Source organism: Amphiprion ocellaris, chromosome 8 (genome assembly GCF_022539595.1).
Source record: "Amphiprion ocellaris isolate individual 3 ecotype Okinawa chromosome 8, ASM2253959v1, whole genome shotgun sequence".
Taxonomy (NCBI): domain Eukaryota; kingdom Metazoa; phylum Chordata; class Actinopteri; family Pomacentridae; genus Amphiprion; species Amphiprion ocellaris.
This window is the reverse complement of record NC_072773.1, coordinates 22,758,712-22,786,140: the sequence shown is the minus strand read 5'-3', so window position 1 is coordinate 22,786,140 and position 27,429 is coordinate 22,758,712. Positions and strand designations below refer to the sequence as shown.

The 27,429-nt window shown below is 40.7% G+C and overlaps 1 protein-coding gene and 1 long non-coding RNA gene across 4 annotated transcripts; both read left to right on the top strand.

Moving 5' to 3' along the window:
- The first annotated feature begins 2,559 nt into the window (after positions 1–2,559).
- On the top strand, positions 2,560–3,250 carry LOC129349546 (uncharacterized). The gene is made up of 2 exons (XR_008602590.1): positions 2,560–2,915; positions 3,030–3,250. It is a non-coding gene; the product is annotated as an uncharacterized LOC129349546 (long non-coding RNA).
- A 2,218-nt stretch (positions 3,251–5,468) lies between these two features.
- On the top strand, positions 5,469–27,112 carry frmd4bb (FERM domain containing 4Bb). 3 transcript variants are annotated; one of them, XM_023275645.3, is made up of 24 exons: positions 5,470–5,668; positions 13,703–13,768; positions 14,370–14,464; positions 14,597–14,689; positions 15,058–15,142; positions 15,494–15,550; positions 15,645–15,667; positions 17,070–17,153; positions 17,450–17,515; positions 17,829–17,886; positions 17,971–18,057; positions 19,552–19,628; positions 19,813–19,951; positions 20,056–20,197; positions 20,456–20,589; positions 20,800–20,916; positions 21,789–22,017; positions 22,108–22,161; positions 22,293–22,440; positions 22,656–22,823; positions 23,039–23,823; positions 24,366–24,504; positions 24,816–24,935; positions 26,219–27,112. In XM_023275645.3, exons 2-23 carry the CDS (start codon positions 13,703–13,705, stop codon positions 24,931–24,933), a joined length of 2,964 nt encoding a protein of 987 aa, XP_023131413.2. In that variant the 5' UTR covers positions 5,470–5,668; the 3' UTR covers positions 24,934–24,935; positions 26,219–27,112. The 3 variants fall into 3 exon arrangements, with proteins under 3 accessions (XP_035806581.2, XP_023131413.2, XP_023131414.2); XM_035950688.2 differs by lacking the exon at positions 22,656–22,823 and having other exon boundaries at positions 5,469–5,668; XM_023275646.3 differs by lacking the exon at positions 24,816–24,935 and having other exon boundaries at positions 5,471–5,668.
- The last annotated feature ends 317 nt before the right edge of the window (positions 27,113–27,429 follow it).

Sequence of the window (27,429 nt, the reverse complement as noted above, 5' to 3'; positions counted from 1 at the left end):
GAGCACGTTTGCTTCCTATAATTCAGGGACATTTAGCTGGTAGTGCTTTTTTTAACTGTCATATTTGCATCATTTTGTATAGTCAGCAGCATATTTGTCTAGGTTTTAAAGTAAAACATGACAATGGTTTGAAATAACTACACCAAATTACTAAAAAAAAAGATCTAAAAAAATCACACTGGGTCAATGTCCAGCATTATACCTGCCACGTACCATGAGACAACTGAACACAGGGACATAATTACAAAGGCTAACACATCATTGTTTACTCAGTGATGTGCAGGTTTAATAGGCACCGACAGCACAGTGCAAACACTGTTGACTAATAACAGAAATGTGGGTCAACAATAGCATCAGCTCAGGTGTGAACAAACAGTTTTCTTTACTTTTGTTTTCAGTCGCAGCTTATACCTGGACGGCAACAGTCAGTCAGTGACTCACAGTCGTTATCCTTCGAACACGTTACATGCTCTGGAAACACAACAAGTTCCTGGAACCTGAGTCAAAGGTGTCCGGTTGCTCCAGGACTTGAGTGAAGATGCCGATCAGACAGTTAAGAAAACCGGCTCCATTTTAATAAACTAACTGCCATAACAGACAAGTGATTGGTCCAGATACCTGAAGTGAAAATTGCTCTTGCTTCCTCTGTGTAGAAAGGTGTCATGGAATCACTGACTTCAAATTTAATTGGTTTAAAATACAAATTTACATTTGGCAGTATCACAGTAAAGTATAGCTATTTTTCAGTATTATTAGAGGAATTTCATTCAAATTTGTGATCTAAATAATAGATCGTGTAGGAAACTTTTATTTATTATGTGAAACTGAGCTTGAATAATGAGACAAACATCCTGTTGTGCATAATTTTTCATTGAAGAGGCTTTTCTTAGTTGTTTTTCTAAATGTAAAGTCGTTATTTCTCGTTGATGTTCAGCTCATCCAGTTTCCATTGTTATAGACAGTGTCAGTCATTCGCATGAAGCATCTGCCAACCAACATTTGACTGAGCATAAAAGGAGACTTACAATTATTTGCATGTACAGTCAACTATGTATAAAAAAAATACATAATACATACACATATTCCAAACTGCATAGTTATCTTATATGGAACAGGTATATTTTCATTTAGTTGGTACATTTTCATTTTTGCAGAAGGATGTCGACCTGGAGAGTACTTTTTCTGTGTTAATTTTCCTTTCTAACAAATTAGTCGCAATGCAAATTTCTATTATAAAATGCATGGCAAATGTGTACATAGCAGCCTTTTATTAGAAAACAAGCTGCCTTAGTAAGTGTCCCAGTTCCTGGAATGAATTAAGTTTACCATTGATGGTAGAATTTAATTCCTAATGAGGCTAACGAGGGCAATGAGGGAATCCTGCTCTTTTGTTTACGAAAGCATTTTTTTCCTGTAAGGAGGAGACTCGCCGGACAGATGGTTTTGGGGGATCTTAATGAGATACTTAGTCACGTCTGATGTCAGAAATCCAAGAGCAAGGGGAGGAGGTGGAGGTGGGGGGTGGGGAAGCCTGCTCTGCTGCCAGGCCACAGCATTTACTGAACACTGCAATGACACGGGAGTTCTACAGTTTATCAGCGCCCTTAACGGCAAAATGCACTTTGTCAGTTTATGTCAATGTTGAGGTAACCCAGTATTTATTCATGAGACGTAGTTAAATGTTACTTTGGGACTTAGATAAGACTGTGGTGCCAGTTTCTTTTGGAAAATTACCAGCTGAGTAAGAAGTAAAGACAGTAATGAATATTTCAGGAGCACCGTCGCTCCTGAGCAGGAATGAATATCACATGTGAAACACACACCAATAATCTGGTTCAGCAGTGATGTGTCTTTTGTGTTGCACCTGTCAAAGGTGTTAACTGATGTGTAAAGTTGCACGAAGGTAAAGTAACAGTTAGCTTGATTGTGGAATAATCATAATAGACACTAAACTGCTTTATATATTTTCTCAGCACATAACTTCTGCACAGGACATTTAAAACTGACAAATGTCTGAGTCTGTTGTTGTGATGGTCAGCATTTACATTTTCTTTGGTGAATAGTGACGAATATTGATTTGACCTACATTTAAATGAAGGTTAACTTGTTTCACAGGTTGAGCTGTGAAGTCTTTTACACCTATATGGAGCTGGTTTGCAGTCAAAAACAAACCCCAGAGTCAAGTCTAGGTCGTACATCAGATCATTTCATTTGTCACTGTAGGGTCATTGTTCATCAGTGAATAAACAAGATGGCATTGATGGTCAGTCACTGATGAAATCAAAGATGTTTGAGCTGTCGGTTTTTACCATTTTATGTGCTTTCTAAGTGTCCCCCCCCACCCCCCCCACCACCACCACCACCACCACCACCACCACCACAAAATACATCAGCAGCTCATGTACAGTGAGGAAAAATTTCTTTGTGCAAGTGCATTGATGTGATCATAAATATTTAAAGGGAAGATGTTAAAGTACTACAGTATCAGCATACCTATAATATATAAATATCTGGAGTTGGCTTTAATTATTGAACAAGGTCAGTGAGCGGAGAACAAAAGCCGCGATTCCACAAGCATCTACTCGGCGCGGTACGGTTCGCCACTATTGTATCTGACTCGGCTCGTCTCGGTTTAGTTGTTTTTCCATATAGCCTCATCGTGGGTGGAGTCGTCATAGCGCAGCGAGCCGAAAGTCCCTTAACGTCATTTGCGTGCGACACAAACGCAACATAACGGAGACGATGGTTCACCTGCTGCTCGGTCTGTGGCTTTCTGTCAGATTCAGAGTAATAGAAGAGTCGGAGAAAGCTGAGAGCGGCGAGTCGGAACACAGGAGACACACAGGAGAGTTTGGGAGGCGATGCAGCAGTATCAAGCTGAAGACAAGAGGATATGAACGAGACGACATATGAGGGTAAGCTAATGCTAGTTCGCTAGCTATCGTGTATCAGTCCTGTGAACGACCCTGTAATGGCTGCAGTTTGTCGCTATTAGGTATTAAAATATGTATGCTGTGTATGTGTTTCAGATGCTCTCTGATGAGACTTCATGGGATTTACCTGAAGCAGCAGCACATGAGCCTGCAGTGGCACAAGGTGTAGAGGAGGAGGGCAGAGATGTACAGGATGCACTGATGCAGTACATGTCATGCAAAAGTTATTCTTCTCGTTATACTTCCGTTTTTCTGTCCCCGGACCGCTATCGTTTTCTTTAATGCAATTCTGACAATAAACTTTTGTACCTTTTGCAGATGTGTCTATGCTATTGTTTTATTTGTGAAGGTTAGCAAGATTACATGACAAACACCAAGACATTAAAACAGCTGTTTTAAGAATATTCCAGTTTGATAAATCAGTATTGCTTTGGTGTAATTCAGTCAACGGAATTATGAACCATAAAGGAGTTTGTGTTAAAACATGTTAAATCCCATTAAACATAAATGCATTATTAGGGAATACAGAATTGTTTGGTTCAGACTGTTGACTCGTTTCCTACCAGTGTCTTAACAGACAAAATGAAAAGTTATGATGCAATCACATAAGTCACAAAATAGTTTATTAGTCAGCAGCAAAATCAAAACTATTTACAATGTGCAAAGTACAAACTGTGGTGGGCCTCTCCTACAGTGGAGGGCTAAAAGTAAAACTATATACAACTAAGCCCTTGTCCACACGTAGCCGGGTATCTCACAAAACGAAGATATTTTTCTACGATTCGGCCTATCATCCACACGAAAACGCAGATTTACGTCATCAAAAACGATTCTTTTTAAAAACTCCGACCAAAGTGAAGATTTGCGAATTCTCCGTTTTATGCGTCTGCATGTGGACATCAGTAACCGGGGTTTTGCGTTTCGAAACGTCACCGCCTGCGACAAAATATGTTCTTACGTCACATATGCGACTTGTATTTACATTCGGTAACAGTATGGATGCTCTCACAAGGTTTTGGGCGCTGTTTCTTGTACAGGCGCTTTTTACTTGCTTGTTTTTACAAGCCCAGATACTGCTCCACATTCAACAACACAGGCGAAGGACGACGTTAAGGACGGTTATTCTCCACCACCTTGCTAGGATTTGGGGAACTACTGCCACCTAAAGGTCCGGCATGCTTATGAATGTGCTGAAAAACGCACTTATGCGGTTAGGTGTGGATGAAGTTTTTTCTAAAAACGAGGTGGTGTGTACGTAAGTTTTTTTTCTAGACGGAGGGGACAGGATATTCGGTTTTACAAAAACCCTGCTACGTGTGGACAAGGCCTCAATCTCAAGTCTCTGGGAGGTGGACTCGCTGGCTGCCCACTGCCTGCACCAGCTGCCCCAGTACACCCAGGAATGACTGGTTGAAGGCAGCATTCTGGGCCATCTCCTCCCGCTGCAAGGCCGCTTCATTCTCTCTTGCCTCGCTGAGGAGCAACCAGATGTTCTCATCATGCTGGGCATGACTCCGCTCCTTCTCAGCCTGCATCTCTACAGGTACGCTTGGAAGGTCCAATTTTCTGTTGCACCTTTTCCTCTTGCCTAGACCAAAGACAGAAAAGTGATCAGAATCAGCTACACTGCATAAGTAGATGAAATGTCCACATCAAAAATCGATATTTTTACAGATAGTAGTTTGCTATTTTGTAATATGTGAATGTAGAATTACACTGTTTTAATGTATTTAAATCTGCATTTTTTTGGTTTGCTTTTTATTTTTTGCCATTGTTTTCACCATTTGCTATGTTCTTTTTTGGTACCCTTGCTGCCTGATTTTCATGTTTTTTTTACAGTATTTTTTTACAGTGCAGCCTGCAAAAGCTCACATTTAAAATACATCAACTGAACTGGCAGTTTTTGAAATTTGGCTTTCAACATACATAAGAAAAATGCATATTTTGTAAGCTTTTGCTATGTGGATCTTCATAATAAATGAGACTTACCATTATTTTCAGGGTTTACTGCCACTTGCTTGTATGTTATGTATTTGGTTCTGAGGTGCTTTTACTGCTTTTGGGGAATATTTCATCTACTTATGCAGTGTAGGTGTAAACATGTGCTGAGTATACAGTTTTTTTAATGTGGACCTGATGGAGCAATTGTTGCCAAGGTAACAACTAATGAGAATCTGAATAAGCAGATATCATAATGATGGACTCTGACAATACATTTGCCTTCATGAATATTGTAAAATTCTAGTGAAAGTCACCACTGATCAGAATACAGATGGAGTAAATACTTTCCCTTTATTGCTTGTGGAGACAAATGAATGTTTAATCCAGGATGGCCTCCTAGAATGATGGTAAAGGATGCAGCAGAAACAGCCTCCAGGCGACCAACACTTCATTATTATGAGGATCCAATGTGAAGCAGGCCGGCCGGCAGCTGCCTGATGAGGGGGGAGGGAGGGAGGGAGGGAGGGAGTGAGGCAGGGAGGGAGTGAGGCAGGGAGGGAGGAGATGCGGGGCTTGTTCACATAATAGCCGGCGGGTGAAGGCGTGGTGAGTGTGGCTCAATACGCGGCGGGTGTGTGCGCTACAGTAGTACCGGAGGATGAACACGGACAGCGGCTGCACGGCGGCTCCCCTCCCCGGCAGGAGCGGCTGAACGGAGAGAGCTGAACGGGGATCAATATGCGGCTGAAGCTGCACCTCTTCAGTACTTACAGCGGGATCTAAGGAGCGCAAAGGTAGGGAGATGTGTGGTGTGATGGAGCACATTGAAGCCGCCTCACTGAGCCTGCGAGGAGACAAAGTAGACCGAGTCATGCGTGCATGTGATCCGAGCATCAATGGAAACGACACCGGCATGGGTTTGGCTCTGCCGTGTTTCCACAGCAAACAGGGAGCTGTGGTGGTTTCGGTTTGACACATCTGTGTAGCCAGAGTGGGTTCAGGTGGAAACCACCCAGTTACAGTAGCCTACAGTAGCACATTCATTGTTCTCCCTGCTCTGTGCAAACTGGCCCTGCTGGGCTGTAGACTCTCTATGAGGTGCTGTGGGGGGATTGTAGTGGAAAAAGCAAGTCTTCAATGCATGTTTAAGTTTGAAGAAATAATTTCTAATCTACGCTGGATTGAATGAATCATGCGGTATATTACACTGATTTAGGAAGTGTGACTTGGTGCATATTAAAAATGCTGGATGAATCATCATTTTACCCTTTGCTGCACCGTGAATCATCCCTGTCTAAGGCATTGCTTTTTTAGTGGACGTTTTTGTGGTGTCCATGCATATTTAACATGTTCTCTTCTTGGGGTTTTTGAACCATTCCAAACAATTTTAGCCTGATTTACTCTGTACCAGTTGCTTCAGTTTTAGTGCAGGCAGGCCAAGATATCCTCCTTGACACCTCCCAGTTACCTTCTTCTTCTTCTTCTGGATTTATTGCTCTGGTAGGTCTCTATTTTTACTCTATGAGAAACAAAAAAGAGAGGATGAGAAGGTTGACACCGACATGCTGATGTTATCTCAAAGTTGAAGGAAGAGCCACATGTGTGGGTGTATTTAAAGCATCAGTCAGTGTAAACAGGAATTGTTGTGGTGGTGCTTCATGTCTGCATGACACACATGGCCAGCGTGAAACTTGGAGAGGATGTCCCGTGACATTTATCACTGCAGTTGAATTTCATGCATTTCTGAAATGCTGTTTGAAAGGGCAAAGGGTCGGAAGTCATGTTTGAGGTTTCAACCAGCTCTTGTTGGTCAGTGAGAGTCTAACTAAGCAGAGATGCTCCTCTATGTGATTGATGCTGCTCAGAAATGTCTCAGTTCTCACTTGGAAACCTGCCATTTAAGAATCAAATTCTCCTGACACTTTGTGAGAAACGTGCTAAAGACAGAGAGGGAGAGATCTATTTGTGGATGGACAAGAGCTCTTGTATTAACACAGATGGACTGAATCTGATACATTATATATACAGTATAAAAGGGTGAAAGATCATATAGCAGAGCAGCATCACTGACATAAAACAGATCAGGAGGTGAGGATTTGGGTGCAAAACTTTGTCTCATTCATGTGCAGTTGTCCTGGAAATCAGTACAGATGGGTTAACAAATCAACTTTTACAGTTTCATCAAATTCTTGACGTGCTTCTAGCTGAGGTAAAGACTATAAAAACAACTTCATTACATCTCGGTTATTGTTGCAGTAATCTGATAATCTTCACTGGGTTGCAGATACTCTTGGTCCAGATCATGTAATTTGGTCATGTCCCATTTTCTCCACCCATTCACATCCCTGCCTCAGTGCCACGTTCCTGAGCTCTGCAGAAAGTCACTGCAGCACTTTGCACTGAAACTCTGCAGTTTGTGATCGTCAATAAGGACAGCTTTAAAAACCCTTCAAATGAGGGCAAATGTGGCAAAGCTTTCAAAACTGCAAACACTCATGGGTTATAGAGCTGTCTTTGTGTTGTCAAACAGTCTGCTGTGTGCTTTTACTGCATCTAAACGCTGCACTGAATTGCTGCATTTAGATGGTTGGGGGCTTTTTAAGATATCTATTACCTGAGTGTCTTCAACTGTGAAACGTAAAGGTGGAGAGTTTTTTTTTCCCCGTTTATTGCTTTGCTCACTTTGACGAAGGACCAAAAGTCTAATAAATTGCATTACAATGAATTAGAGTATAAATAAAATAGAACAAAAACTAAAAACAAGATATCAGAATGGTAATAATGGATCATTCTGTGTGTTCAGTACTTACAATGCATCTCAACAGGCACTAGTGGGATTCTTATTAAAAGCAGGTTTTTAGTATTTTTGGTGTTACATCTGGCCTCGTTATCAGGTCAAGGGCTTCACTTATACACCAGATATGTTAAAATATGACAGCTGCATTGCCAAGAAGTATAGCGGATGAGCACATTCAGATGACTGTTTTCAGTTGGAAAGCAAAAGTAGAAACCTTGATCAAACCTTGACTAAGCTATTGTACTTCTGATAACCTCCAAAAAAACAGCAGTACTTTACTGCTTTTTGCTGTTATTTGAAAGGAAAAATGTATATTAAGGACTGAAAAAGGGCAAATTTTCCCCATTTTGTTAAATGTGACATGTGACCATAAAACTACACTATTTTATGATATTTAAATCAGCCAGCTACATATCTGCCTTTATTTCCACAATTTTTACAGTTTTTTTGCACATTTTTTCTGGCACCCTTGCTGCCAGATGTTTATGTGGTATGTGTTTTTTTGTTGTTTTTTTTTTTTTTTTAACAATACAACCGGTTGCAAAAGTTCACTGAGCTGCTGGTGGTCTCATTGTGGTTTAGATACTTTACTCCCTTCAATATTAGACTAGAGAGAGTGAGAGATAGAACAGATTCAAACCCGTCAACGGTGTCCTTAAGTGTGGATATGATACGAATTTATGTAACAGTTTTTGTCAAAACTGAAATGTAACTAAATACGTTTAGCCTTGTAGCGGTGCTGCTCTAGTGATGGCAGCACTGTTGGCAACACATTCATGTTGCCCTCTGGATGACTTACTTTCTCTCAAGATCTGGAGAACAACTTTTTCTGATCATCAGATCGAATATCAAATACCTGCAAATGTTCTGACATATGATATATAACTTTTATGTCAGCTTCTGCAGCTGATTTGTACTAATTATTAAATGTTAACATGCTAATCTGAGATTGCTGTGAGCATTTTAGTTTGCTTGTGTCAGTATTTAGGTCAAAGAACCACTGTGCAGGTTCAGTTTAGCCTCAAAGAGCTTCTAATATGACTGCAGACCTTTAAGTTTTGTGCAAAACCTCTTTAAAAACTTAGTTTCAGTCATTGTAGTGAGCCTTTCAAACATTCTCAGTTTCTCTAAATCAATGCTGCAACAGCTTTGTTGGGTTTCAAGCACGCTGAGCAATGCTTAAATCATAATTTATCCAAACAGCAATATTGAAATGCAAACACTGGCCCTTTCTTTGATTACGTAGCTTTCTTTCTTCTTTTAATGCACACTCACAATTGCTCAAGGTCAGTCCTCACAATAGCAGCTGAATCTGTGAGATTCAAGTGCTATGAGCTCTGCCGAAAATATAAAAGGAAAGAAACCTTGACTTACATGAAACATCCTCACCTATGTGTAACATGTGTGCTTGTTTAGCTTTTCTGCAACCAGCATTACCACAGTACAGACATTGATGGAACTACATTTGACCAGTTGATGCTAATAAAATAACGTGGTCCATGCTCTTAGTTGTAGGACAGCCGTAAGAAATCTGTCACGATGTCCTGCTGCCTCTGTGTCCTTTTCAGGGTTGAAATAAGAATTGGTGCTGCATGATGACATCATTCACATGAATCTCTCCCTTGGGATTCAGTCTGTCCTTGTTGTATCAGAGAGGGACAACATTACTATTTCTCTCAGGTTTTAATTTTTCCAAATTATCCTGAGCCTCATTGTGTTCATGAAGTCCCCAGATATCACAGACAGCCAGACGGGATCTCATTGTGAGACTGATGCCTTTTGACCACTGACAACATGAAGTCATGATGAGATATGAGATGAGGAGATAATCCTGAACTGTAACCCTCAGCCCACCGCCTCTGGAACCAGGACTCCTCTATGTAGTGTGGAGTGAACAGATACTAGTTAGACATTCTGAGAGTTAAGCTCGTCTTCCCATAATTACATCCAAACAGGTGGTCACATCACTTATTTCAAATTTATTTGTCTTTATGCATTTTACCCACTCTATTTTGAAGAGTAGTTCACAGATTTAGAAGCATGTAGCGCTCTTATAACTTTGTCAGAGACAAAAGAGAAAAATAAAACCGATGCAGCAGAACCAGACTCTTTATTGCATTATTCTTCCCGATAACATTCAGACGCCTACATAATGCAACTGCTGATGGTTCAGTTTGAGTTTCAGATGCAATAGCAGCTGAGATTTGCCTCAAGCAGAGAGGAGAAGTGAACTACAGCAGTCTGGTAGCTCCACAGCCCCAGATATTTTTTATTTGGAGGTAAAAGTCGAGGAAATGTATCAGACTTCACACAGCTCTCTCTCTCTCTCTCACTACAGCCCTAGGCTTCATACAACTTTTTCTTTTTTTTCATACACAGCGGTGCTCGTCAGGGCCTGTGAAGGGACTTCATGTGTGAAATCAGTAGAGTTCCTCTTTAGCCTCACAGGTCTCTGCGGTGCTACCAGCTGCGGTTGGGTGACAAAGATCAGCTGCAGCTCCAGAAAAGGATCTGCTGATTGAACATTGTCATAACACCAGAGAGGAACTGGAAGATCTCATGTTTTCAAAACACAGAACTAAGTGTGTTTTCCTTCAGCTCCACATTGTATTGCATGTAACATCCTGTTATTCTGTTGTTGGCCACTTGAATTCACCAACAGATTTTTGTTTTCATTTGTCTGGGCTTCATGTCTTTGTCTCTCTGTGTGAATCAAGGCAGTAGATATGAGATTGCTGATTTCAACATTATGTGTTAATATTTTCGACTGTTTATTTCAAAATGAAGTAAAGCAGTTTGGACAAATGTATAAAACATGATGGATAATTGCAGCGGGTGTCTTTAAAAGAACATTTAAGCAGAGAGAGCCGACACTGACTTGTGTGTGATACCAGCCTTCATCAATAATGCATGAAAACGGGAAACTAAGATAAGATGGGCTGCAGTCTGGACATGACATTTAACCAGTGTGGCGTATTAAATACTGACAGTCAGTTTACTCAGGAGGCTGAGAAATTCTCCTGTTAGCCTATTGTCCAACTTTCAAGCTTGACATTTTTCACATTGAAAAGGAGTATTGCACATTGTTACGGCAGTGACCCAGTGCTCATTCAGACGTCTGCTCATCTTTAGAAAGATTTACCTCTCTTCATGTAGCCAGGTTATGTTTCACCACAGTGAATGTGCTTGTTAACAGCTGTAGCTGTGCATAAGAGGGAGGCCACATCTGCACCTCCTCCAAGCCCCCACTGGGGATATTTCACTGTAGCACATATACGTATAACAAGCTGTCTATATGCCAACCTCAGGCTCCCAGACTGGAGCCAAACCTGCACCCTGCGGCGCAACACTCAGCCTGTCCAGTCTCTGGAGAGACAAACAAAAAGACTGACAGCTCTTTCATCTCTTTCCTCCATGTCTTTTTTTTACATGAGGGTTCAGTGCTTGTCTTAACCCCACAGGGTCCACGGCTAGCCTTTTATTGAGGCTGAATAGGTTGTGTAAGGTTGGTGCTGTCTGCTGGGTCATAATGAGCTACACCAACACACTGACGGATGCATATATCAGGAGACCTCAAGTGAAGGTTTAAATGATTTCCATTTTATCGTGCACATGTAATTATTTTGTGTCCTGATCTGGAATCACTGCTGTCTGAGTTGTGTTTGATAGAGTCTCAGGCTGAGAAGCTGCAGGGTTTGTCTGGGCTTCTGGGCCACACAGGCAGCTATAAATAGCAGTTCTTGTAATGATTATAGCCCTCAGATGATTAATGGTGTAGATTCCTAAAAATCACAGCTCTTTCCTCCACTCTCTTCATCTCAGTTGCGTAAGTACAAGTCATCCCAACTGATCTAGACTCTTGTCTGCAGAGCTAATAACTGCTTCTGAAAATTCCTCAGTGCTTGTTTAAGAAGCCATTTTCTGTAAATGAACTTCTTCACAGAGAAAAATAATAATCCCTGCACCATCTAGTGGTCGGTGCCTACTGTACATGTCCGCTGGAGTCATGTCGTCCTTATTACAGACACATAAGTAAATCAGGCTCAAATCAATGTAATCATAACTAGTGATTGGGAGGACACTCCCGATTAATTAGATTTATTGAATGTGCACTTTTAATTTAGATGGTGAATGATAATTTATGGCTGTGGCGATATTACAGACATGCTGCAATTTGCAAAGTACAGATGGTGTAATTTAAAGGAGTGAGTGGGTGTGCCCCCCTCCTTCATTCAGGAAGAGGGGCAATTTGTTTAATCGTTTATTAGTGCAGTGTGGGAAAAGAATTAATAAGAAGTAGAGAGTGTAAGATAGAGCCTTCCATGAGTTGTTTTAGGAGGAATTTCTCCTGCCTGTGTTATCAAATTAACATCACTCAGGTAAAATGCACAGGATGTAAGAGAAACCTGATATTTCGATTCAAATCCATCGAGCCAACACTTTGGCGAAGTGACGTAGGGTTAAAGTAAATTTAACTGTATTAGCAGACAGTATAGACATGCTTAACCATTTCTTCTACTTCTCTGACCCATATTGTTCATATTAACCAGGAGTAAACCCTCAGCTGTGCTCAGGAGTCCGGCTCAGGCTGCTCTCATTAAGTCAGCTGCTGATTTCACACCGTATAAGCCGTCACTACTCCCACCGAAGGCCTCACTGCTCGCTCAAGTAACCGCGGTGGAAAAAGTTGTCGCTTAATCCCGATCAGTTTGCCAGTGCTCAGTCAGAGCTGACAATTTCACGGTCCGGATCGAGACGCTTATTAGAGGATGAGCTCTGGTCAGGGATGCATCCACACCTGCACTCTCCCTGGAGAGCTTTACCAGGTACAGCAGCTGCTTGGTTCAAGTGTTAGAAGTTGTGATCAGCCTCATTCTGTCAAACGAGGAGGCCGTTGGATCTGTTTAGTGAACTTTTTTTTCAGTTTATGAGTATGTTTTGTCATAAAACCGGTTGACCTCAATCTGTCATTTTCACTGGCTATTTGATTTATCGGGTGTACAGTAGTTTCAGTGTTTCCCAGGAGGTCAGTCTGACTTTATCCTGACAAGAAACGTTGTTTGAAGGGCGAAGTGGTAAAAATGATCTTGCAGTGATCTTGTGCGAGTATCAGACACGATTTAATAGATGAGTTTAGTCTGGCTTTTCCATGGAGTTGTGGTTTAGTTTTATGCTTGAAACTAGATGCCTAAATGTTTATTCTTTTGCTGAAGAGTTGAGAAAATTTAAAGTATTACTTCCTGTAGATAAAAATAGCTGTACAACAGTGTAACAATACTCTATTAAAGGTATAAGTCCAATTTTCAGGCCTTACTTAGGTACCTAAGAATTATCTAAAAAATGTTACACAATTTGAAATTATGCCTTCTTAAGTAAAAATTACCTCATTGAGTGTTGTTCTAATAGATACGATGTTATTTAATGACAATTACAATTCTGATCATGTTTGGAGGTAATGCAAATTCAAATGACTTATAGTAATTTTTTTAGCAATGCATCATATTTTTTTACATTTTGCATGTAACATCTTAATCTGCAGAGCAATGAGCTACAAATGAATGCAGAGGAGAGAAAAATATGACAGATCTTCTACATAATTATCTAAAATGAAGGGGTATAAACAAAAGCTGCCTGAAAAATGTATTGCTGGGAAAGCTTGGAGGCTTAAAGTTAAAGGAGAAAGGTTCAAAATGGAAGAACTTAAAATCCCTCCTTGGGTAACTATGGCAACAAATCCTTGAGACAATGGTTTTATTGTCATTAACAACGTCAGTGTTTTTTCCTTGAAAAGGATCACTGCGTTTACCACCAGGCCCGTCAGTTACTGATAACAAATACTGTAACTTTCTGTTCTGTCAACTCTTCATTTTGCTATTAATTGAGGCTTTATAAGACCTACTGCTTTATGTGTGTCACAGTGGTTAAATCATCATTCACACAACAGATCATGATGTCATTGTCCCTCATGATTGTGAAGAACTTGCAGTCTGCGTCACGAGCCTTGAACTTCGTCTTTTCTTTCTTCCTGCAGATGACTGAGGGCCGACTGTGCCAAGTGCAGTTGCTGGATAACAGGAAGCTCGAGCTGCTGGTTCAGGTATGAAAGCTCCTGACTTAAAGCAGCAGTAATTAATATATTTCATAAAAACAACCGATGCAAGGACTGTGCGATCTGTGTTAGGCATGAGTAATGTAAAAGGGGTCACTGGTAGCCATGCACACTCTGGGCAGTTCCTCTTGCAGCATCTTTTTAACGAGCTGGTGAACACAGTGAAGCGTTTTAACACCTGAACAATCAGATGTTTCTCTCCTGAGTTTGTGGAAACTGAAACCAGAGTTAAAAAGAGTCGTTGTGTTCACCTTAAGAGGTGACGATGTGTCAGAGGTGTGATCACAAGTTGCCTCCGCCGCCGCCAAGTGGGAAAAATATCAGTTATTGCATGTTTAATGAGTGGAAGAACCAGCCATTAGCGGAATGACCTGCTGTGCTGTCAAAATGTCCTTAAGCAACATTCTCACTCCAGTGACACATTGTTCTCTCTGTGACCTTTCAGTCTGGCCCCTCGAAGGGAAGGGAGCAACAGAAAAAAATATTTTAAACTTTGACACATTCCCTCAGGAAACTGTGTGAATTATTTTAGTGAAGATGTTTCTTACTTAAAGATGTTAAAGTTTAAACCTGAATCTTCCCCACATAGCCGAAGCTGCTTTCGTACGAGCTCCTCGACTTGGTGTCCTCCCATTTCAACCTCAAAGAGAAGGAGTTCTTTGGACTCTCATTTTTTGATGACAAGTATGTAAATTGTTGCATTTATATTATTTATTTTTTCTCTGTGGTATGAATATTTTCAGATGTGTTTTTGCATGTTTGCAGATGTGCATAAAACCGCAGATTTCTGATGCTTTGGTTTGTTTGCTTTCGCAGTGGTCAGTGTAAGTGGTTGCAGATGGACCGCAGGGTTCTGGAGCATGACTTTTCAAAGAAGGCCGGGGCCATCCCTCTGAACTTCCTGGTCAGGTAATAAACCCTCCTTTCTTGCAAAACACAAATTCTCCAGCAGGGAGCACTACTTGGTTGACATCCAGTATGACACTTAAGCTGCCAACAAAATTTCCAGGGGATTTCTTTGATAAAGTGACCCAGTTCTGATGATTTTGAAGACATATTAATGCCCCAGCTGGTGGACTGGAAACCTTTGACTGTCTACTTGGCATTTTGTTTGTGACTTTTGCTCTCTTTTTTTACTCAGATCTGCTTATGAAAGCACAAACTCAGCTGAGAAAAGTGCAAACTGAGGATTTAATTTAATCGTTACTATTAGCAGCGATAACAAACAAGCTTAGTCCCTAATATTTTGTGAATGCATTTGCTTTTATCCTTCACAGGTTTTATGTAGAAAACATAACGCAGCTTAAGGACATCATAACGGTGGAGTTATTCTACCTGAATGCAAAATCTGCTGTCTACAATGTAAGTATTTTCTATTGTATTTCTGGGGTTTGAAACAATGAGAAATGATCCTGCTTTAGTTGTTTTTTTTCCCAGCAGCTCCCTGATGATTCACTGTCTCTAGACCCTTGCAGCACCTCAGCTCAGCAGACAGTGGCTGCAGGGCACAATTTTCTTACTCTGCTGGCAGGAATGCAAAGCAGACAGTGCCAGAAAGTAGAAAAACACAAGGGTTCAATTTGAGAATAAGCAGAGGTTATAGTAGGGCAACGCTGAGACGATTCTATGTTTGGATCTTAAAGCGTTCTCTCCGCGGACCACATTTTCTGTCCTATTTATTTTTTCATCCTGTTTATCTTTTATGTCTCTCAGGGGATTATTGAAGTGGAAAGTGAGAACGTCTTCAAATTAGCTGCAAATGCTTTGCAGGTTAGTGCTTTTAATAGTCTCATACACATGCATAAATTGCTGCATCTAAAACCAGTCATCTGATAAGAGTTTTTTTTATTATTATTATTACCAGGAGGCTAAAGGAGACTACACAAGGTAAGAGCACATTATCAGCTGGGTAAGAAGTATTTAACAACAGCAGTATGAGTTAATAGTGAGCTTTTAGCGAAGATATTCAATAGGTCACTTGTTTCTCCAGTGCAGACAACAAAAATCAATAGCGGTGTTATGTGAGGCTCACCACAGTGCGTTGAGGAGCTTGCACCAGGCAACTAATGAATCTCACAGTGCTGATAGAAGCCACGGATTGCAGGGAAGAAACACTTTTACAGCCCAGACACACACTGCTAGCTGTGTTTTGGTATTAGACCTGGTAATACTACAAGTCTCTGTGCATGTTTCCACCTGGCTCGGCCACCTGATGAGTTAAGATGGTTTTGGAGAATATAGAAACCATTGTTCTCTTCAGTAAAATCTCTATCACAGTTGCTGCCTAAGCCAGCGCTCCCACTGAGGACCCTGAGGTTATATCCTCAGTATTATCTCTAGGATTTTGGGGGGGGGGGGATTTAACTTGGAGGAATTTCAGAATCATTTGAAAGCATACACTCGGTGAATATTTTATAGCCTTGTTCTAGTATTTTGTTGACTTAATATTTTGAAGTTTGACTGCTTGTAGGTGAAGTTAAGAAAGCAATCGTCCCCCCCACATATCTATTTTTTATTGGTAGCAATGGAGGGGGTTTTGAAACTGTTTTTAGATACACATATTGGGAAATAAAATGTAGCATGATAGTGGGGGGAGAAACAATCAGATCCTTGATATAAACTAAAGTTACACAATGCAAAATACTGCATTACAAGTAAAGTACAAGTACCTAAGTATTATCAGCACAACTTACGAATAGTATCAAAAAATAAAAGTTTTCATTATAATACTGTGATGTATAGAATGAGCTCTACTCTACTCTACTCTGGAATACTATACTAGATACTATTTGCTACTATACTATACTATACTATACTATACTATACTATACTATACTATACTATACTATACTATACTATACTATACTATACTATACTACACTACGCTGTGCCGTGCCGTACCGTACTGTACTATACTATACTAAAATATACTATTACTATACTAAAATATGCTATTACTATACTATACTATACTATACTATACTATACTATACTATACTATACTATACTATACTATACTATACTATACCATACTATACCATACCATACCATACCATACCATACCATACCATACCATACCATACCATACTATACTATTTGCTACTATTGTATATTGTTAGGTATAAACCAGACTTGAATTGTCAATAGTTCATTGGTGTCAGGGTTGTAAGGGATGTTACCGAGACTTGAAGTAATGACACCAATATCTATAAATCACTGCATATTTCATGTCAAGAGTGTCGACTCCATTTTCCAGAACTGTGACAGCAATTTTTCTTTTCTGTTTCAGTGATGAAAACACTCGAGCTGATTTGAAGAAACTACCAACTCTCCCCACCAAAGTACTCAAGGAACACCCATCTCTTGGATACTGGTATGCTTACAGGAAATGATTACAGCAATTCTTGCTTACACAGATTTCTTTTAGGCACGTAGACCTGACTTAGAACGCATTCTCTGTTTTCATTATGTTTTTTTTCCATGCAGCAGCATGTATAGAGGCTGCAAGCTGACAAAATGCTATAATAGGTTGTCAGTCATGCCAAAAGTTTTACATGTATTTAATTGAAATAGAATGTATAAAGAGACATACAAATTTGTAGATTACTTTCCCACCACACTTTCATGTGCTAATGTGCTTCCTCATGTCTTTCTTATGTAACATTGCAGTGAGGATCGAGTAATTGAATATTACAAGCAGCTGAAAGGTGTTTCCCGAGGACAGGCCATTGTGCAGTAAGTATCGAATAAAAATGTGTGCTTGCTGCAATTCGTTCAACGCCAGGAGGTAGACAATGAATGTTATTAACTTTAAGTTCATTAATCTTCCTCTCACCTCCATTAGCTCTCCACTACTCCTTTCCCCTCTCTGGCATGCCTTTTCTCATCATCTGATAGAAATCAATAGCTCCTCCTCAGTTGCAGTGAGATCACACTGATTCACTGGACAACAATCCAATTCCCGGTTTTGTCTTCTCACATTTCCCGGGTAAACCACACGCAGATGTTAAAAAACAGCCGGTGGTTTTAATAAAACTTTTCGTTCCAGGTATTTGACGTTAGTGGAAACTCTGCCAACGTATGGCGTCCATTATTATGAAGTGAAGGTAGGTCTTCTGTGAATAATCGGAAATGACACTTATTGCACCTGGAATTGAGTCAGCCGTTGAAGCTGTGTTGTTGCCTCACAGGATAAACAAGGAATTCCGTGGTGGCTTGGAATCAGCTACAAGGGCATCGGCCAGTACGACCTGCAGGATAAATTAAAACCTCGAAAGGTAAACGTTCTCTGCAGCTGTAAAATGGATGCTGCTGTTTCTCTGCTTCACTACTCTGACTGTGAACATGATAGCACATGGCATGGGTAAGGATTGCTGCTGTTGCACATAGCGTGGTGATTCACCGGCTTTACTTCATGCATCATCTATTTCACTCCTGCAAAGGTTGGGCTTCAGCTGCGAGGCCAGACTTGAAGGATCGGAGCAAAACCTCAGTTTAGAGAAATCTGTCAGTTCACTTTAATCAGGCGAACAAGTCCTGGAGAATCACATGTACAGTATGAACTTGCTCTTCTTGTTTCATTGGTGTTGTTTTAGCTTCATGGTTGACAGGAGAAACACCCATATGAGTGATCTGTCAGCTATGTTGTCCACTCGTGAGTGCAGTACAACTTTGTGCAGACATACAGCGCGATGCTGCTATAAAAGAAGGTTAAGGTTCAGAACAGCTCATTTACTTGCACAGTCTCTCCCGGTAATCGCTCAACATGGTGCAATCAATCTCCGGCTGATGTGTTCCAAAATTGTACAAGCAAGTCAGCTGCATGATGTGTTTTGTAAAGGAGAAGAGGGAGTGAGCTGGTGATGTCAAAGGGAAAAGGGGGCTGGATCTGGGCGTTCTGTTCTGAGAATACCTGAGGAGACAAGTCAGGAGCTGACAGGAGACAGAACAAAGTATGTGCTTGTGTTGACAGCAAAGCCAGGGAAGCTTTGACAAAATGGTCGCGTGAACATCCATTGTGCTGGTAAGACGTGATACTACACTTCTTTGTCTGGTTAACTTTGGAAAGAATACCGCAGGTAGCTTTGGATCTTTGTGTTTTTAGGACATTGCTATTTTTGTATGTTGAGCTAAAGATTAATCCGTTTTTGAAATGTTTTTGTGAAGTGAGTGGATGTTTGCCTCACCTTTCTTCTCACTGAATGTGATAAAAACGACTCCCCAAAGCATCCGCATGGAATATTATTTTCATTGTGCTGTCTGTTCGAGTTTGTGTCTCATCTGGATGTTGTCCAGACAAACAGTGAGTCAGTGACCCGCACAGATTGTTCATGGCCAGCTGTTGTCAGTGAGCACCTGGGTAATAGTGGAATGGATGTGATGAGCAATGAAAAGTGTTGTAGACTGCGATGAGTCTTTGTGTAATGTCCCCTTTTGGCATTCTTCTCTCTCCAACACCTGCATTATTGCAGACTTGGCATGCCGTGCCGCCCAGACTGTAATGACAGTTCATGTTACAGTCTGGCGTGTTAATGAATGTGGTTTAAACAGGCTCACCAAAGCACCTGCACTAACATCTTTTTGTAAATATAATAGTTAATTTGATGTCAGTCATGATGGTCATGGTTATAGTGTTCCAGATGATTGTATAATAATACAAAAATATTCACCAGGTGTTGAAGCGCAAATGGTCAGATTTTAAAGCTGTGAATGACACATTGCAATATTTGTTTTCCCAAATCAGACGTTTTTGCTTTTGTTTTTGCCTCCAGCTTTACCAGTGGAAGCAGTTGGAAAACTTGTACTTTCGAGAGAAAAAATTTGCCGTCGAAGTTAACGATCCACACAGGTGAGCAGCAAAGCTTTATATAGAGGCACATGGTGAAATTTTAAAAATGGGTATTTGTACAAATCAATTGTTGTATTGTGTTGACTTTGGCCTCTAATTGATCCATTTTACCATCATTCATGGTTTTTATTGTAACTGTGATAAAAACAGGAACTCAGACTCACATTTTTTATGGTTTGTCCAGGAGAGCGGTAACCAAACGCACATTTGGACAAACAGGACTACTCATCCACACATGGTATGCCAGTCATTCTTTGATCAAGACCATTTGGGTCATGGCTATCAGCCAGCACCAGTTCTACTTGGACAGGAAGCAAAGCAAAGTAAGTGTCAGTTAGGAGTCATTTTTTTTGCTTTTATTTGAACCTGATATTAAGTTATGAAATCCTCCAATCTTTGTTTTACATTATCTTCTTCATTCTTTCAGGTTAAACTAGGAACAGCCAGAAGTTTAGAGGAAATTGCCATGGACCTCACAGAGCACGGAGGAGCGAAAATAAACAGACTGGGAGATGTAGGCCTGAAGAATAATTTCATAACAGCCAGCAATGGGAGTCTGGTGTCTACAGGTTGGTTATAATTCTTTCAGTTCATAAAGCAATTGTCCATTGTTTCTTTTTATAACAAAAATTATTGTTTTACATTTTATTTGTGCTCGTAAGTGCCTAGAAGGTCTAAAATATAAGCAACTAGCCGTTTGAGAGTTCAAATGTAAAAATGACATGTTGAGAAGGCAGCTCGTGAAACAGTATCATGACATGGGTGTGATTTTTAACAGGGCATGGTACACCGTGTTGGCAAAAACAGTTAAAAATGTGTGTTGACAGGTTCTGCAGACTCTGAAATGAGCGAGGAACAGAAGAAAGAAAAACTGTCGGAGCTGAGAAAAAAAGAACAGGAGATCCAAGATATTCTGGCCAAGAAAACAAAGGAGCTGAAGAAGATTTGTCTTAGAGAGGCGGTGAGAAATCTTTTCGTACTGCAGTCCTTCTAGACTGGTGCAATATTTTGTACCAGTGCACATATAAGTCTTGTTTTCTCATCAGCCACATTCACTTGGCTGGACTTTCTTTATTAAACTGTGCTGCTGTGCAGCAGATGGATTGATTGTTGCTGCTGCTACAATGAGTTCATCTGAGTGTTAAGAGGATTTGTTGTTTTGGGCTTTTAGGAGCTTACTGGCAAGCTGCCCAAAGAGTATCCCCTCTCTTCAGGTGAAAGACCACCACAGGTCAGACGGAGAGTCGGCACTGCTTTCAAGTTAGACGACCTTTTCCCTTACAATGAGGTCTGTATTTACCCGGTGCACATTAATCTAATGCAGAATCAATTCATACATCTCAGTTTGTCTGTACCATAAGCAGCATGTGAAAGTTCATATACTTCCCTTATTGAGGATATGTCTGGAGATATTTTTATTTTACTGTCAACAAATCTACAAATAGATTACACCCAGCAGTTAACTGATCATTGTAACAGGTAGTGCTTGTGTGGCCAAAGCCTGATCATAATTATCTTTTTCATAGAGCTCCATTATTGTCGAAACATGCATCACTGAACAACATACTGTAGTGTGTTGCAAGCTTCTTTATTATAATAAACTCGAGCACTATTATTTATATTGAGGTGATCTCTCATGCAATGTTCTACTGCTGCAAATACTTCCGTGAATAACAAATCTGCAGCAAATACAAATCTGCTATTTGCATTTCTTCTAGTAAGATTTGCGATTAAAACTCACCCATCTTTCAGCTGCGTTAGAAAATTTAGAATGAAAGAATATAGTTTTTTATAAACAGGCATCATTGATAGGCATAAGACTAGTACTGACGCACAGTTACATTGTTGGTTTTGGGCTTTTAATGCAATTTGTTTATCATAGAAAAATATAGACTATTTCCAGCATTGCACTTAATAAAACGTACTTAATTAGCCATTTGCAGGATATGACAGTATTAGATCTGCAGTTCAATGATTTCAATAAACACCATCTCATATCAGAGCAAATTAGAGTTCTCCAGTTTGTATTTTTTTTCATAATTACGGCAATCTGGTGAGAATAATGGAAAATGTGACTTACTCACATGTACTCACTGAAATCTGAATACTTGTTACTCACTGCTATCTCTGTGAACATGCTGCTTTTTGTGATTTGTGCAGGATCCCTTCCTGCGAAACCTGGAGAGCAGATTTGCCCTTCAGCAAAAGATTGTGGAGGCGGCTAAGAAGCTCGCAAATGAGCCAGAACTGTGCAAAACAGTGAAAAAGAAGAGGAGGAGAAACTGTTTGGATGCGATGCACAAACTCCAGCAGATAGAGGACGAGATGAACCAGTACAGAATCAAGAAGGGAAAGAAGCCCACACAGCGGGCTTCAGTGATCATTGCTGGTATGGAGCAAGTCGACCCACAGTATGTCGCTGCATTAATCATTTAGCTATATACGCGGTAAACATGGAGATTTTTTTCTCTTTCTCCAGACGAACTCATACGCTCAGACTGTAGCTCTCTGTCTAGTCTCCCACTGGATGATGGTGAGTCAGACAACACACAGTCTGTTGCACTAAAATCATTAGACTCGCTATGACATGGGTGATGGGTTCTTTATTTTGATGATTTTAAATTAAAGAAACAGAGTCAGTTTTGTCTCTGTGTTTGTGTTCAGATGACTCAGACAGTGCGGGCCAAAGGCCTCGGTCACGGTCGGTCCAAGGTTCCCCTCAGCTGAGTCCGATGCGATCGCTGGGAGCAGAATATGATGTGGAGCGACAGGCATCCCCGCGGGAAAATCACCACAACAAGAACCACAGCAGGTGGGGAAACACATAATCTGCCCTTTGTACAGTGTGAAGTGTAACTGGTTTCACAGCTTTTTTCATTTGATAAAAAGATGACTTGAAGTGATATCATGCATTGACAGAGCCTGCAGTATTTGTCGTGTCATGTTTGCAGCGTCATTCCTTTCTGCACATCTCATCCCTTTTTCCTCTTTTTTTTTGATCATCTCCCAATACCATGCCCTTTTTAGATTAGCTTTTGATGGCCAGGAGGCTTCCCATTACTACCAGAATCCAAGAGAGGTGTCCTCCACCCACAGTAGTCCCTATAAAACCCTTCCCAGACCTCCTAGAGATCCACGCAGCATGCCTCCCACCCCGGTTATGACCCGCAATGCCTACAGCAGCAGCCAGCTCAGGTGTGATCTTTGTTCCCCTGCAACCCAGTATCTATCCTTCTCACCAACAATAATTTCTTCTAACCAAACCCCTGCTTCTCTCCACACGTCTAACCTTCAACCAAAGCTCTTATATGAAACCGTAATCTTTATTTTTACTGCTAAATCAATCCAGTAATATTATCTCGGATTTTGTTCTTCTTAGAGACAGTTTCAAAGTTTTGTCCTTTCCCCAGGTCGGAGGGCTCTCCTCATTGCTTCAGGCATCGTAGTGGAAGTCTGGAGTCTCAACCCCGAATAAGAAAAGACACAGACTCGGAGAAGCCTGTCTTTATCTTGTCACCAGCCCATCGCAGCAACAGCACAGAGGTGTTAGAGGATTGTTCCTCCTACACCAGCCAGTCCAGCCTGGACTACTGCGGGGCAGCCAACTCCCACTACAGTACACTGGACTCCCGTACCTCAACCATGCATCGCCTTCACAGGAAAGTGGAAGTGTATGGTAACACTGGCAGCATGCCCAACCTGGTCCAGCACCATTCTGGTTGTAGTTACTCATGTGAGGCCCCAACACACTATGCACCCAGTGCCTACTATGTCTCCGGCTACCCCTGCCCGGACATGGAGCCTTACGCTAACGGTGCCTACGTGTACGAGAACGATGTCGAAGGCCACTACAACGTCAACCCGTCCTACCAAATGAATGGCTATCACGCTCACGACAGGTACAGGCATTACAGCAGCGATGGGGCAGATAGTCTTTCTCAGAATCCTTACGCCACAGTGAGGCCGCCGAGGACCAGGGAGGGGCCCAGAACCGAGCTGTTGGCCAAGAACATGCAGAAGGCCCTGGTGGCAGAGCACCTGAGAGGCTGGTACCATCGGAGCCGAGGCCACAGGGACGGAGGAAGAGGGATGCTGGCTGGATATGACTTCGACAGCGGCTCTCAGCTCAGTCTGGGCTACCAAACCATGCCAGCAGCCTTCAGCCACTCAAGCCGAACCACCTCTTTCTCCTCAGGTGTGAATATTTTCCTTGTTAAGTCAAATTTATTGGCATAGGAAGGAAACGGTCATTTAATGAAATCAGTTTACGTCTTTTCTACCTTAGAATTACAAATACCATCCTGTTAATTAAAGTCAAGGACATATGTAATTTCTGGCTATCTTTATTGTTTGGATTAAAAACCAAGTCAACGGTAAAGAAAAGGGTTGAAAGTGCTATCATTTTTTTGGATGAAATGGTAATATTTGTAATGCACAAACTGGTGTCAACTTTGAGTTATTTTAAAATTGATATTAAAGGTGTCCTTTTAAGGTACTGATTCAAAATACCTGACAATACCAGTTGTCAAAAGTTCATAATAATCCAGCTGCTTTCCCATTTGTACGTGTGCATTAGAACCATTACTGAAATAGCACATTACACATATCATGTGAGAGGTAACTGTTTGTTTTACAGGGGTGACGTGAAGCTGAGCTCAGCAGTGTTTCTAACAACAGTTACCACTGAGTTCCACTGACACATGAGCTGAGAGATCTTGTTTTTTTTCTCTCGTCCAGTGTCCTCTGCAGAGAGCGCAGGGAACTGGCGCAACCAGCTGGCAGTCGGCCTGACAGAGTTTGATACAGCCGACACACCTCAGTACCCTCATCCTGGAGCTCCAGCATCTCTGTACAACCGCAGTCCCACACACAGCAGGTGAGCAAGTCCCTAAATCCCCACACTGAAGCTTTGGATGCACGTGGAAGTCAGTCAGTCACAATCACTGTGGTTGCTCAGTTGAATAATTCATGGAATTTAACTGAAATGCAAGCTGGATGTCTCTCTACCGCTTCACCTCTGGATGAAGCATGTATATTTCTTCATTCGTTTAAGAAAGTTTTTATCTTTAGATTGCATCCTTTAAATGTGATCTGAAACTATTCAGCTCATCAAAATGTACTCACAAGATTTTTCTCTGTGTCTTTCTTCCCTCCTTCATTTCTTATGATTAATGCATATGTGTGCAGAATCTCTCCAGACAACAAAGAGTCTGGCACAATGCCTAAAAAATCTGAGTCTGTAGATGTGGCTGGTGCTGAGGTCACTAATACAGATGAACCATCAGACAACCATTCTAGCACTTAAGGGTGAGACAGAATACAGCGGGCCGCTTTGTGTCGTGTTGCCAGTCATCTCCATTCTGACATCCTATCTTCATTCGTGTTTGACTCCTGTTCAGCTTATTTAATCAAATCCTTCATCTCCTCATGTCATGGTTTGCAGTTTTTTTTTCTTTAGGCACGGCATCATTGTATTTGCTCAAAGTTACATCAGTTTTTAAAAGTTTATCACATGATTGGAAAAGTAACATGACTTCAGAGAGACCAGGAATTTGCAGTAATGTTAATGACTCTGTGAACCTGAAGTAAACACATTGATGCTTGGACCTTTGAAGTGACAACATCAGTGTGCCAACATGCTCCAGTGACAGTATTGACATGCCGATGTTCAGCATCTTTACCACCTAAATTCAGCTAACTTATCACCCAACACAAGGTACAGCTAGAACTGATAGAAATGTCATTAGTTCTGCAGGAATATGGCCATGCTACAACATTTTGGACAAATTACAAGGTCCAGTGTGGAATATTTGGGGTTATCTGGTGGCAGAAACGGACTTTAATAGTCATGATTATGTTTTCTTGAGTGTGTAATCACGTCTTTTCGCTGCTTTAGACTGAGCGCTTTAAATCTAGAGAACAGGTCCTCTTTCATGAAGTTTGTCTGCAGTAGTCTAGTATGCATAGACCAAACACTTTCTGTAAAGAGGGCCTTTGTACAGTTTTTGTGTATTTAGTAGCCACCATAAGTTCTGCAGCACGTTTCAAAAGGAAGAGTGAAAGAAGGTTATTCATTTGGTTACACTCTGCTCACAGCTGGATGCCAATCATTTCTACACACTGCATCTTTAAAACTGTGACCCAGTGTTGGCAACAGATGATCACCAAAGTAATAAGATAAGAACATAAGTGTGTTTACCAGATTCCATGCTGTTGCATCTAATTAGTTGACACAGCGGAAATTTAGCCTCAAATTCAGTTCTCAATAAAAAAGATTGAAAGCCTACCAAAGTTGGTAGATCTTAGTTTCGTGAAACCAAGAATATTGGCAATCCATTCAATAGTTGAGATATTTCCATCTACATCTACACAAGAGTGGCAGATCAAACAACCAACATTGCCATCTGCAAAGTTATGTTGCTTTACTCCATAAAGCAATGTTACGCTTTTACATTTTCACAACATATTGTGGATCTTTTGGTGTGTTGCATTTCCATTTCCATCCCTCAGATTTCACGTCATATGTTTCTTGTCCTCAAGTAGCACAACTACAGCTGACTTGACATACTCTTGTGTCATTGCCTGTACAGATTTCACCTGGACGGAGGCTACATGAGCATCCACTGAAGAGGACCAAACCAAACTTTGGCACAAACAAAGCCATGGCCAGCAGCACATGAAGGGAATGAAGTTGAAACACAGGCTGTACACAGACTACTTAGCTGCCATATCACCGTCTTTGGAAATATTCTGTCCTTTAGGTTTTGGCAGAGAGGTGTAAGCTGTCCTCATGTTAAAGTAACACAGTGATGACACTCTTGAATGACTTTCCCATGTGCCTTGGATTGGATGAATTGTACAGGCAGATGAGAATGTGTCAAGAAACTTTAAGATGTTGCACAAACCACACACACTGGATTCAAACCCGATTGTGTATTAAAGAAAAAAAGAAGAGGCAACGTGTTTTTACTGAATCCACATCCATGTATTTTAACAGGAACTAGTTACTGCCTTATACAAAACAGTAGGTTATAGAATAAAAAACATCACCACTTTCATCTCAGTAAAATATGGTAAAAAAAAATAGTCTTCAATATAACATCTGAATGTTCACAACTGTGACATGACAAGAGCTGGTTTGATCATCATTAGAGCAGACTGTGTATTTGATGAATTCCCATTTCTTCATTCCTTTCAACTTTGAATCAGAATGTATTATGTCCATATTGTTTATAGAACCATTTGTCTTTGTTGGTGCAGTAATGTGTTTTTAAAATGCATGGTGAGAAAAATTCTTTTGATAACAATTTCAGTCTTTTTTTAAGATTAACAGAAGACCACTGCCATAAGAACCATATCCACATCCTGTTGTCTGTTTTCTCACATATTTGTACAGTCAGTGTGTAGTTATACGTTGTTAGATGTTGTCATAAAATATTTTCCACTGGGAACGAGGAGGTGAATAAATATAGGTGTGACACATAGACGGCTGTTGTCACTTTTTTTGAGAGGCGTCTGTAGTTGGTAAACAACCGGTTCAGGTTCCATTATTAAGTTGGTCAGTAAGCCTTAAAGGAATAGTTCCACATTTTGGGAAATTCAAAATTTGTCATTTGCTGAAGGCATGATGAGAAGATTAAAAACACTCTCATATCTGTCTATTGAGTATGAAGCTACAGGTGGTTAGCGTCACTTAGTGCTAAGACCAGGAGAGACGAAACCTTCCAAAAGTAACAAAATCTGTCATTTAGCGCCTCTGAAATTTACTAATCAAATTAATTACATCCCATTTGATTCCTAT

Coding starts and splice junctions, on each gene's coding strand:
- frmd4bb (XM_023275645.3), top strand. CDS start 13,703: ATGACTGAGGGCCGACTGTGCCAAGTGCAGTTGCTGGATAACAGGAAG. Junction 20,198..20,455: donor TGGGAGTCTGGTGTCTACAG/GTTGGTTATAAT, acceptor GTGTGTTGACAG/GTTCTGCAGACTCTGAAATG. Junction 22,824..23,038: donor TACAGCAGCAGCCAGCTCAG/GTGTGATCTTTG, acceptor TCCTTTCCCCAG/GTCGGAGGGCTCTCCTCATT.